The sequence below is a fragment of the Leptinotarsa decemlineata genome, unplaced genomic scaffold (assembly GCF_025532065.1).
Source record: "Leptinotarsa decemlineata unplaced genomic scaffold, Ldec_3_MD MMD2_tig00000232_RagTag_RagTag, whole genome shotgun sequence".
NCBI lineage: Eukaryota > Metazoa > Arthropoda > Insecta > Coleoptera > Chrysomelidae > Leptinotarsa > Leptinotarsa decemlineata.
This window is the reverse complement of record NW_027412546.1, coordinates 748,178-761,901: the sequence shown is the minus strand read 5'-3', so window position 1 is coordinate 761,901 and position 13,724 is coordinate 748,178. Positions and strand designations below refer to the sequence as shown.

The 13,724-nt window shown below is 34.9% G+C and overlaps 1 protein-coding gene across 1 annotated transcript; it reads right to left on the bottom strand.

Annotated features, from left to right (window-relative positions):
- Positions 1-3,627: 3,627 nt before the first annotated feature.
- Positions 3,628-13,203, bottom strand: LOC111504024 (general odorant-binding protein 69a). Its single transcript, XM_023158496.2, has 6 exons — positions 13,057-13,203; positions 9,381-9,456; positions 7,225-7,313; positions 6,794-6,896; positions 4,478-4,542; positions 3,628-3,759 (listed from the first exon to the last, which is right to left on the bottom strand). The coding sequence occupies exons 1-6, from the start codon at positions 13,114-13,116 to the stop codon at positions 3,742-3,744; spliced, it is 411 nt and encodes a 136-aa protein (XP_023014264.2). The 5' UTR covers positions 13,117-13,203; the 3' UTR covers positions 3,628-3,741.
- Positions 13,204-13,724: the final 521 nt, after the last annotated feature.

The window sequence follows — 13,724 nt, the reverse complement described above, 5'->3', positions numbered from 1 at the left end:
ATTTATTTTTTGACCGAGTTGAAGTAAGTCGCATCAAACGATCAAAATTTGCATAATGTAACTGCAAACACACCTGTGTGAACGTCATCATCTGGTGAAAACAGTTTCAAAACATTTTTATTCATCTCGTGATAATGAGAAACGTGATTTTTTTCGAAATCGCTGTTAGTAGGAAATCAGCTGAGACGAAACAATCTTCCAAAAATAAATTGATGGATGTAGCCGTTACGACGTGGTAGGAAATCGTCATGAAAAAAGAGAACTGAAACTTTTTACCACTTTTATTTGTAACTAATGTTGATAGAGTTTCGTCCTATGAGGACATTTTTAAACTTACACATTAACCTTAAAATGATTGATTACATTAGCCCTTATATAACACCACTGTAGGTAATGATAGAGGTACTAAGAGTACCTGAATTTTGTTTTCTTGTGACAATATGGATACGCTAATTTGAAAACTGGTGAGTAAACTAGACCGATTTGATCATTTAACAGGTTGCATCCGCAATTTGTATGCTTATGACCACATAAACACTGGTACACACCGTAGGGGAGACTGTTGTACCTTGGATCACGATTCACATTTGAATTTTTTTACAAGCTGTTTTTTTAATATAATAACGGAGAGAGTCTCTACTGGTAGCACGATTTTTCCTACACATTATGTAATTTTTGAAAATTTAAATATTGAACAACAATAGAAAAAAATGAACATATATATTGTATTGATATATGATCAATGGTACAAGACCATAATGTACCATTGATCATGCCTTCGTGTACCTTGGATCATCAACGTCTTGTACCTATAGTATGTATCAAAAACAACATTTTTATACAGAAATGAGTATTTAATTTCTTTCATTGTAAAAAGATTAATATTGAAGTATAAGTAACGTTATTTCAATTTGTCTATTTTACTGAATCAGTTGACATTGAAGCTGAAAAAGTCTACTTGGAACCATAACTGTCCATCAGTTCTAGCCGATCCACTCAACTCTACTGTAGTTGGTAGTTTTACCATAATATCTTCCGCTACAACATCAAATATTTCTTCAGACTCTTTCACAAATTTGCTGCCAATTCCAATTCGTTTGTAGAATTTAATCTGGTAATCAAAATGATGTTCATCTCTGGAAATGATTTTTCCCACATATTGCACCGGTGGCCCATGCTTTTTGCTGAATCCTTCCAAAACATAGTCCCCCTCTTCAAATGTCGTTCTTTCAAAATCAGTTTCTTCTTGACTTTCATTTACTTCTTGGTTAATTATGTCCAGTAGGTCTGTTACATCATCTTCATCTTCTAAGACTAAATCCACATCTTCATTTTCAGATTCACTATCAAAATTCAACTTTTTAATGTGTCCTCTTGTATTTTTATTTCTCTTCTTGGCATTCACGGTTTTGGGCAATGATTTCGACTTTTTTCTCTCTCGAATTTTATCTTTCTCTGGGGAATCTGTAGCTATTTTAGAAGACCCTGGTTCTACCTTTCGTCTAGCCGCCACCTTAGGATAAGGTTGGATCTGCTCCGGAGTTATGATGGGAGTAGTAGTCATACTATTTTGATTAACTTTCTCTTCTTGGGAATATCTCACAGACGAACATTGGCTCATTGACGGCCCTGCAACACTTTCCTGACAGCAGCTTGTATCCTTTCTCTTTGAAAGTGGGGTGTTATCTACCCCAGTATCAGTCTCAACTAAATCTGAAGCTGGGCGATCCGTTACATAGGATGGCAAATAATCATCATCATTAAACACGCCTCTATCTAAAGGGTAAATTCCTGCTTTTTTAAAGCCACTAGTTATGTTGATAGTGGTGAATGCTCTGGGATAATCTTGCCCAACACATTTAGCAAAACTATAAATGTCAACTCTTTTTCCAGGGTTGTTAATGAGCCAAGATTGAACTGCTTGATTGTAATGAGCCTTGAATGGAAAATAGATCAAGTGGTTGTAATCTATGAGAAGTGTGGGCTGGAAACGTTACAATTACTACTCCAGCATTAGATGCTAAGTCCAAGGTTCCTAATGAAAGGTGAGATTCATGGTTATCAATTATGAGCAATACACGTTCTTTCTCAGTAGGTTTAGTGTATTGTATGAAATGTTCCATGAATTTAAAATACAACTCTTCGTTGAACAAACCTGAAGGGTTAGCACCACCGATTGTTCCTGGAGGCGCTCCCTTCAACATGTGGTCTTTATAATTCACTCAAGGAAATATCATCATAGGAGGTATGTGATTGCCTAAAGCATTGACACAAGCAGATACTGTTATCAGCTCCCCACGCTCTGCTGACGTCACGTTACCAACCTGTTTTGCACCTTTGTGTGCGACAATTTTCGGAGGATTCTGAACCGTGGTCACGCCGGTCTCATCTTGGTTCCAAATCCTTTCGGGTGGGAATGGACCAAAGCACCTGTGGACGTCCTCCAAATTATCAAAAAATCTACTCACATTCGATTTGTTAAAACTAGTTGCACGTGACATGCTAGCTTTTTCAGGTTTTCTTATGGCTAGGCCACCTTCGTTGGAATGCTGTTTCAAAAATAGCCTCATCCACTCTTCTCCTGCGAATTTACTTTCGTTCCATGTAGGAGGGAACCTCTTTTTGTTCGCCACAGCAAATTTATATGCTAATTCACGAACCTGTTTTTTGGATAGACCATAATTCATTTTTGCTGTAGTTTTGATGTAATCAACTAAATTCAATTCCTCTTCCTTTGTAAATACCTTCTTGACATCATAGCTGGCCTTATATTGAAAGTTTGTTGCACCAGATGTTTTGAAAGCATCAAGATGCCGTACAAGAGTAGCAAATTTAACATTGAAAATTCTACAAGCTTCTCATATTGATATCCTTTTCTCTGGAGATCCAGTAACTGCTTCAACTGCTTTTTTCATCGACTCAGGGTCAATAGGATTTCTTTTTTTTCCACTTATACTTCGTGGCATACCTACTGACCTATAACAACGAACGAAATAATGTACCTCTGATCACTGATCAGTGGTACAGGGCGTTCTTTTGATCCAAGGTACATGATGGTGCGTTTTTTCAAACTCAACCTGCTCAACATTCTAGGTTAGGACTAAAACTGGAATATTGCTCAACATATTACTCACCAATAAGCAGTGATTCCGGAGGAATATTATTTCGTTACTTTTCGCACAAAGGAAATGTAATTCAACTCTACTCAGAAACAATAGCACATAGACAACCACTTTCCCGCCTGTTTGCACTTTACTGAGTAAACGCTTTCTTAGTTCAGTCGCTGTGGTGCAGATGGTAGCATCTGTCAGGAAACTGAAGGGTGATCCAAGGTACACTATGATCAAGGTACAACAGTCTCCCCTACACTTTGAGCTTATAAACTCCAGATTTCTACAACTTGTCCACTTTATTTTTGGCATTGAAAAGGAAACCAGATCACCTGGCATGTGGTCTAAATGCTACTTCCACGTTGTTTTTTCCAAAGAAACCCGGAATTATCTCTGTTCCTTTCACCACAATATGTTAGAGTTACCTATTTTTTGAGGTTCAATCACGGTTAAAGACATAATATTGAATCAACCAGCGCACTTAACTCATGGCTCATTTTATAAGATAAAAACACAGTTGATATTGTATTATCGTGTATAATGTATAATGAAAATGTCACAATGTGGATATATTACAACGAGGTATCAATAATTACGAATAGAATATCGTTTGATTTGTTGGAAATAGTGCTTACACCAGAATGTAATCCTGAAATTGGAAAAAAATCATCAGTTCCATGAAAAAATGTGTTCTTGATTCTACAACAAGTGATGTAAATATTTGTCATCTTGTGTAGGCTTCCACGGCCGATGCATAATAAATTTTCCGAAACGTGAGGCCATAAAAAGCCACAGACCACGGTTAATAAACCCGGAAAGATCGGACAATGTAGTATTTGTGTTATATTACAAAAAAATTGATTTTAAAAGGTACTTTCGCAATGTTCGTGATGTTTGCGACAAATTTGTAGATATTTTCATAAAGGAACAGGTGTGGTTTGGAAACAATTTGAAAATTTTCAGATAGAAATATAGAAACTTGAGTGAGTAATTCCTGTTTGGTATTATTTTTCGATTCTTAGGTATCTACTTGAGTTGGTTGAAGAAATACGTCAGCTCAAAATTTTGAATTGCAACGTCAAGTTGAACTTCTGGAATCAGTTTTGGAGTTGATGCGTCTCATTCCATCCTGAAGCAAACACCAAGGTTAAGTTATTTTTTACACCTCAATGATATGGTACAACTGATTACGAATCGATTTTTCTCCTGTTTTATCGTTGAATACGTCGAATATTCTTCCTATACCAAGTTTGTTACAAATAAACTCATAATAATGAATTTCCAATTATTGATTTTGAATTGATTCATTTTCTAGAAGTTAGTTAGACATTTGATGAACTTTTTACACGCTTTGCCTGAATACTTACTTCAGGAGCTTCACCCTGATAACATTTGTGTGTCAGCCAAGCATTCTCGCAAGGAGTGGATCCTTCTGTAAAAAGTTTATGGAAGTACATGGATTAGTATAAAAGTTGTTTACAATACTTCGAAAGAGAATATAATCAATACATTCATTACCCTTCAAATGATTTTTTTATGTATGAGATAAATAATAACGAGGATGAAATTGAATGCTATCGTTTTATGTCAACAATTATATGTTGAAAACATGTCATTCAGTTGTTTATGTTTTCAACGAACATTTATGCAGAAAAAATCTCTCAGAGGGTGGCAGAGTTACGCTAAGTTGGGCTATAGAGATTCTTGTAGAGAAACTTTTCAGAATTTGAAAATATTAACGCTAGCAAGAGTATACATAATGGAAGCTTGCACATATGTCTATCGAAATAGAAACACTTTAGCTGCTAACAGAGCCTATCATAATCACTCTACTCGGAATGCCCACTTATTATTACCTAGTCAGCATCGCACTGCTCTTTTTCAAAGACTTTTTAATAAACTCCCCGACAATATCAGAAATTCTGAAAATGTACACATTTTTAAATCAAGACTGAAGCAACTTCTTCTGTCAAAGAACTGCTACAGTATTGATGACTTTTATTTGTAATCCAATACTATATGTGTGTATAGGAAACAATTATCTATTATTATATTTATGTGGTATACATCTGTGTATGTTGTATATATGCGTGTATGTGTATATATGTTTGTGTATGTATATATATGTATATATGTATGTGTGTATGTGTATGTTTATATACAGGGTGTTCCTTAAACACATGCTAATATTTAAGGAGGTAATTCTTAGATACAGTGTGGCAAAGTTTTCAAAAATAATCAGTTTTTTAATAATAACTGAGATCATTTTGTAGACATCTTTGGCATATTTGGTACATATGTTCCATGCCTCAAGGCGCATTTTCTGATGTACACAAATTTGTATTTTTTCAAACAGTGGCATCCCTACGGGTTTCGCATTGAATATTTTTGGGGAAAAAGTACTACGCCAATGCTTTATTTTCAAGATAAAATCATTTTTAAAATCCTCATTTATTTTCGAGAAAATTTGATCTCCTGGTATTTCTTTGTCCGACACATGATTTTCACTCAAAAAAATAAAAATCGACAGAAAGCAAATTAAGAACTTAGATCAATTCTAAAATGAATAAGAATCTGAAAATTGCTTGAAAATTGCTGAGGAAAATTAGAGGACCGAGTGCGCTTCCTTGGGGTGTACCAATATCTGTTTCAAATTCCTCCGAGATGACATTATCAATTTTAACAATCAACTTTCTTCGTTCGAGGAAGGACACGATCCACCAACGCGGACACCAACGTTATTCAATTTATCAGATATGAAAGAAATATCGACCGAATCGAAAGCTCTAGTGAGATCAAAGAAAATTGAGATCACAAATTCGCCAGAGTCCATTTTGTTGTCAACATATTGAACAAATTCAATCGTGCTTGTTTCAGTTGATAAGCCACTACGGAACCCATGCTGGTTGTCACATAAAACCTGATATGTGTTGAGAAAATTTGTGATTCTATTGGCCATTACTTTCTTTATCAGTTTAGAAAAAAAACTTAGCAAAGCGATTGGGCTAATAACTTTCAATATTACTTGGATCGCCCTTTTTGAAAATAAGAATTATAGAGGCTAATTTGAGGCTAAAGGGGAATTTGCCCTGCAATACGGACAGATTGATAATATGCTCGAAAGCTGGTGCAATTATATCACTGGTGTCTTTAATTATTGAAATAGGAATTTCGTCCGAACCTGTAGATGACCTCAAGTATTTCGTCCTTTGTGACGGGTTCAAAGAACATTGATGCAGGATTAAATTCACCTGTGGTACATTGTGTGGAAAACTGTTGACCAAAATGTTCATTCAATTTATCAGTTATCACTGTTGATAAATATCGTCCAAACACAGGGGACATGTTTTCTGGTTCGGTTAGGACCTCGTTATTAAAATTAATTTCAGATATTTTGTTAGATTTATGTTTTCTTTCAACTCTGTTGACAATGTGCCAAAGTGTTTTCATTTTGTTATCCGATTCATTAATGATTGCTTCATAATGCGATTTTTTTTCGAGAGAAATTTTCTTATCAATATTCATCTTCAGTAATTTATAATTTTCTTTTACCGTTACATCATCTTTTCACCAATCCAAATCTTTTAACATTTCTCTCATTTGATTTAGTTCATGTGAAAATTTGATTTTTTCACTTTTCATAGAAAAATATACTGTTTACTGTAAATAATGAATGTACTAACTTTTGGTGCCACACTTCTTGATGATTGGTGCAGCTTTAGCTCGATACTCTTCCGGCAGTACTGCTATAGTAGCTTCCTCGTCAATGATTCCTTCTTCGTCGATCTGCAAAACTGGTATAGTAGTTTATATTTCTTTTTCATCACAAGAAAATTATGTGAAAGGAAAGTCAGTTTGCTAGCTGACCAATTTCGAACCCACTACAGTGAGTTTACTTTATTACTGAATCATTTCAACCAGGAAAACGGGAAGCCACTGTTTTTTACTAAAGTGAAAATCAATTTTCAAATCTTTATTCTTTTGTGACAGGGAATCTAGTGACATGATTTTCTTTCGGAACCGGTGAAATTAAAATATGAAACATTTCTGAGTACATTCAAATAACTTTCTTAGTTTGATAGAAACCCTGAAAGAAATTGGAATGAAAACTTACACATGCCATCTGTGCCATGATACATTTAATGTAGCACTTCAGATTATTATCATCAGCGAATATTCCTTTCCTAGCATTCAGTATATCATCTGAAAAGTAATGATGTTATCAGTTAGTTATATGTTTTCACCTCATATTTGGTCAATCATTAGGGAATATTAGTTTTTTTTACACGCTTTTTATTAGTTTCACCTGTATGTATGTATGTATGATTGTTTGTATGCATGTTTGTGTGTAACTCTCAAGATCGAGATCTGTATTCACAGAATTATCGGCATTATTGCTTGATGTATTCGCGGGCAGATGACGCTGTTTGCAACCTAATTGATATTTCTTGATCTATTCGCGAGCAAATGGCGGTGTACGTAACTATCAATTATTGCTTGATCTATTTGCGAACAGATAGCGCTCTACGTAACTGTCAATTATTGCAATCAAATCAAATCAAAATATACTTCATTGTTGAAGATGAATTCTCATTGACAAAGTGTTACAATTCTGAGAAATATGATATACGATAGTTGTGTCACGAAGTGTTATGGCGATGCATTGAATTTATTGGAGCCTCTGGAGACACCCTACATTTTGCTTTATAAGAGAGAGGACATTGTTAGATCAAGATCTTCAGATGATGTGGTGCTGCAGGTTTTTCCGGGTTTTCCTGCAGCTGGAATCAATGAAGTCGCCCCGGAGCGCCAATTAATTTTTATTGTTGTTTTTATTTTATTTTTATCGTTGTTTTAATAAAATACACAACTTGAAAAATATATTGTCGAAGATAAAATATTATTGTCAAAGTGTTATTATTTCAAATAATATAAGTTATACAAATTGAAGGTAATATTTGAACATTTGGTGATTTCAGCATTTTGGGGTGAAAAAGTAGTCAGCTACATATTGAAATAAATAATAATAATAATGAATATTCTCATGCAACACATAAATGTAAGTATGAGAATATAAAAACTATAAAGCATAAAAATATAAAAGTGAATGGATAGAAAATAACAGTAAGAATCAACTTAGCTTGAGCTATTCGCGGGCAGATGGCGCTAAATGTAACCTCCTTGATAGGTTGTTCAAAAGAAAATCAAAATAAAAAACATATTTCAAGAATTATAAGTGTTAGCGAGATTTTGTACTACAGATGAAATATTTAAATATTTTCTATTACCCGTGATTCAGTACAGAAAAAAGTTTCGAACGAAACGGAAGATACATTTCAAAATCTAATTCGATTAATTGAAAGCAAACCAGAATATGAATCGTAAATTGTGCACCTAAAAAATTTGGTTACTTAAATATTTCAAAAAATCGAAAAATTAGAATTAAGGTGCTTGACATACATGTCAAATCGAAAGATTGATTTGAAAAATAAAATTATTCACTGAAAAAATATTTTTAGTTCATTAAAATTTTGAATGAAATTTCAAATCAAAACATCAAGACTGAATTGTTCTTTGAAATTATTACTGCAAATTTTCTCTTTACTTCGAAACAAATTTTACAACTGTCCGCCCTCTGTTGGAGACTTACTGCATCTCATTATTACTATAGAATTTAAGACCTCAAACCAATGCTCAAACTTTATTATGTTGTTTGAGAGGAATTTTACGCCGTCTCCGTGCGCTGTCTGTTGAAGATTTGTAATACTAGTGACTAGAACTTAAAAAAAAAGTATTTTTGACAATAAATCGGACTGAAAAGTGGAAAATAAATATAGTTTAAAAAACAAAAAACGTGTTTTTGAAGAACATCGAACTAAAAAGTTAGAAATAATTTTTTTTAAAATAAGCTTGAAACAATAACTAACGAAAAATACTATAGTTATTGTGAAAAAAGTGTGGGGGCTTTGTGCCATATTTTTATATAAAGCGCATGTCGCTTTTTTCACAATATCACTAGTATTTTTTGTTCGTTATTATTTTAAGCTTATTTAAAAAAATATTTCTAACTTTTCAGATCGATGTTCTTCAAAAGCGTGTTTTTTAGTTTTTTTAAACTATATTTATTCTAAATTTGATGTATCTTGGTGAACTGTCATATGATCATAACAACATACTCTCAGCTCCGAAATGAATATTGCCAGAATAATTACTTGATCTTTGTTTTGTTTCCACAATGCATCATTAGAAAAAAATCAATGTAAGCCATACCTTCTTTGGCTCCCGTTTCATCCACACATGTCATGTGTAGCATGTTTGCCAGTTCCTGCATTTCCTCGCTAAGTCCCTGGAATCAAATTTTTATGTTCATGTTTCCAAGATTGAAGGGACCTATGAAAGGATTGTGTTTTGCGACGATTGAGGAGATAAAAACCGAGTCGCTAAAAGCTCAAGAACATACCTAACAATTCATGTCAGAACTGTTTAAAGGACTGGAAAAAACGCAAAATTCACCTCATTTTTCGAACTAGACGAAGTAATTCTTGTTTGACGGTGATTGACAGTGTTTCATGATGAATTTCACTAGTTCGGACTTCCATTGTCTACTATATAAAATGATTTGAAATCCTTAAAAAAACTAAAAAAGAAGAATTAAAAATGAATTGCTGAAAATAACAATTATATTAAGCAAAATAAACCTGAAATGAAATAATAGTGAAATAAAATACAAGTAAAAATAGAACAGTTGAATAAATAAAAACATCAAACACATTAACAGCGTGAGACCTTTCATCAATTTCACGATGGAGAAGGAAATCCACAACGAATTGCCATTCTTAAACGTTTTGGTGAAGAGGACCGACACTAAGTAGGAAACATCTGTATACCGAAAACCCACTCATACGGGACAGTATCTGAACCACGAATCCAACCACCATCAATCGACTAAAAGAGGAATCATCAAGACTCTATTAGACCGTGCTGTTGGGCTCTGTAATATGAAGGAAGATCTTGAGAAGGAAGTAGACATCATCAAAAATGATCTTCAACGGAATGGCTACTCCAAAGCGATGGTAGAAAAGACTTTGGCTAGAAGACAGCAGGAGCCTCGCAAGGAAGAGAAGCCGTCACAACCAGTGCTTGCACTTCCCTACATCAGAGGATTATCGGAGAGGATAAGAAGAATTGGTTCCAAGTACAACATCAGAAGCTGCTTCGGATCCGGTAACACTATCCGTAGCAGCCTCACGAAAACCAGGCCACCAAACGTGGACTGCGATTCCAAGAATTGCATTTACCGGATACTTTGTAACTGCGGAAAATCCTATATTGGTGAAACTAAGAGGCCATTGAATATTCGCATTGCTAAGCACAAGAAACACACACAGCGAGGGTAAACCAGCAAATCAGGAATAGCAGACCATGTTTGGACCCATCAACACAACATCGAGTGGTCCCAAGCTGAGATCTTGCACAGAGAGGAACATTGGTTTAGGAATCCAACCACCATCAATCGACTAAAAGAGGAATCATCAAGACTCTATTAGACCGTGCTGTTGGGCTCTGTAATATGAAGGAAGATCTCGAGAAGGAAGTAGACATCATCAAAAATGATCTTCAACGGAATGGCTACTCCAAAGCGATGGTAGAAAAGATTTTGGCTAGAAGACAGCAGGAGCCTCGCAAGGAAGAGAAACCGTCACAACCAGTGCTTGCACTTCCCTACATCAGAGGATTATCGGAGAGGATAAGAAGAATTGGTTCCAAGTACAACATCAGAACCTGCTTCGGATCCGGTAACACTATCCGTAGCAGCCTCACGAAAACCAGGCCACCAAACGCGGACTGCGATTCCAAGAATTGCATTTACCGGATACTTTGTGACTGCGGAAAATCCTATATTGTTGAAACTAAGAGGCCATTGAATGTTCGCATTGCTAAGCACAAGAAACACACACAGCGAGGGTAAACCAGCAAATCAGGAATAGCAGACCATGTTTGGACCCATCAACACAACATCGAGTGGTCCCAAGCTGAGATCTTGCACAGAGAGGAACATTGGTTTAGGGGAAAATTCAAGGAAGCCGCATACATGTTGTCCAACAACGTATTCAGCTAAGCCAGCGTAGAAATACGCAACATATGGAAACCCATCATCAAGCGAAAAATGGCCAACTCCCGCCAAAACGGTCATCTCCCACGGAACCAGTGAAGCGGAAAATGGAAAGCGGGGATAAGTGAACGTACTCGAACGACCTATAAATAGTCATCTCTCGGAGGAATCAGTCCAGTCATCACCCGAAGACGTTTGTAGATACTAACAATCGAAACGTCGTGAACTAACGTGACTTGGAACTGACTTTCATTTCTTTATTTTTATTTATTCAATTGTTCTATTTTCACTTGTATTTTATTTCACTATTATATCATTTCAGGTTTATTTTGGTTAATATAATTGTTATTTTCAGCCATTCATTTTGAAATCTTCTTTTTCAGTTGTTTCAGGGATTTCAAATCATTTTATATAGTAGACAATGGAAGTCCGTACTAGTGAAGTAATTCTTGATATACTCCACCCCCGATATCTCAGAGAAAAAACTCCGGCTTATTGAAAGGAAATGTTAAGCTGCCTTTGAATTCTACGTTATTCAAGTTTATGTCTGATTTTTCCCAATTTTCATTTAGGAAACATACCAAATGCATTTTCTGAAGTATTGAATTATATACTATAGCAAATTCACTTGGTTAGATATATTTTTTTGAAACATAATAAAAGTTTAGTTATCCATTTGTGAAAAATTTGTCGAAAATACTATCATTGAATATGATTCTTGTTTGTTCGATTGATGACCTATTTATTTTGTGGAAATTCATATTAAATATAGGATAGAGAAAATTTTTTGTCCAATTTCCACTAAGATTTGTATTCTATGACCGGTTTCGGTCCAGTGGAAATTAGACAAAAGCAATTTTCTCTATCCCATATTTGATGATTTTTGTTATTGTTACTCAGGAAACATTTAATAGACAATAGATTCTGTAGATACCTACTCTCGCAAAAAGTTTTATACTACATATATTCGAACATGATTTGTTTAAAATACATCATATTCCATTAATTATTTTCATGCACGACCGGGTGTGGACTAGCACTTTATCGCCCGGATTTGCGGGCGTAAAGTAGCACTTTAGCGCTCGCGGATTACTTTATCGCCCGGCGGGCGATAAAATCGTTGAGCAGGTGCTGAAGTGAATTTCAGTCTCATATCGATAGAAATCAATACATAAAAAGTGCTTACACTCTCTGTGTAGTCTTTCTTATGTCGCTTCTGACATATGAGAAACCGCCCAGGACATTGCTATTAGGAGTTCAGAATGAAATGTGACTTCATAAACTTCCGAGAAAGTGTAATACAGAGAATAAGATTTTTTCCTGATTGAGGAATTTTGTGGTGCAATTTTACAGTAAGTATTTTTCGCATGGTTGTTTTTCAGTTCCAAAAATTAGACTACCTCTTGGCAGATTTGTTTATAGAAAACTGTACAAACCTCATCAACTTTTGATGCTTTATAAAGCTCCTATCACACCTTCCCGTTACCTTTACGTTTCTTTATAAGCAGGTGCGATATTTGTTGTTGAGTAAAAAGTTCATTTCTCTTTCAACTCTCAGACGAAAATCTAATTCTACGATAATTCTTGTGATGAAACCACAGGCTTCTTCAAATTCATTTCGAATCAACCTTCACTATTTCCATTATCTGATAAATGTGTATTTGTTATTGATTTTGAATGATTCTAAATTCGACTCAACTGAAATTGAAGTTTTGTTTAAATCTCATCTCTTCAAAGAATGATATTCTCAATGATGACATGAAAATGATGGCAAAAATGAAAACTTCGAGGATGAATTGATGGGAAATTACGACAGGAAAAGTAAATACTCACTAAAACTCCTCTATTGGAAATAATAAATCCAAGTAAGAGAACACAAAACTTCATCAGCATTATCTCTGTCCAAAGTGACTCCTATTACGACTGGGATTCTATAAAAGTTGCATTCCTTTTGTACTTTATAGGATTTGAGAAAGTTTTAATGACTGTAATAACTAATTATGCTACTTAGATCTTCTCTTGTTATTAATGAGAGCTGTCACGAAATGTAACTGGTTTTAATTATGGCTGTGAGTGATTTTCTTCAAGGAATTTTGAAACGTAATTCCGTTCCGTTTGAGCAGCCCATTCGAAGTAACATCAATATTACAGACTTATAGTTTTATATTTATACAAAGAAGTTGAAAATTGGACAAAGTACTCAAGAACTTGTCAAACCGTGTTTCAGGCTTTTGGCCCATCGTCATCATGGTGCAGCTGAATGTAACGGTGGGCAACATACTGACGATGGTCCAGAAGCTCGAAACACGTGACTACGGTTTGCCAATTTTTTGAGTGCCACGTGCAATTATCAACTTCTTCTTTTATATCAAAACACTCAATAAACTTCATATTTGTGTGGTATCTTGGACCGGATGTCACGCAGGTAGCTATAGCTACCTCCGTGGTGATTTTGGTAGTTTTCTTGTGAACACAATATCTATTAACTGAAACCACAAATG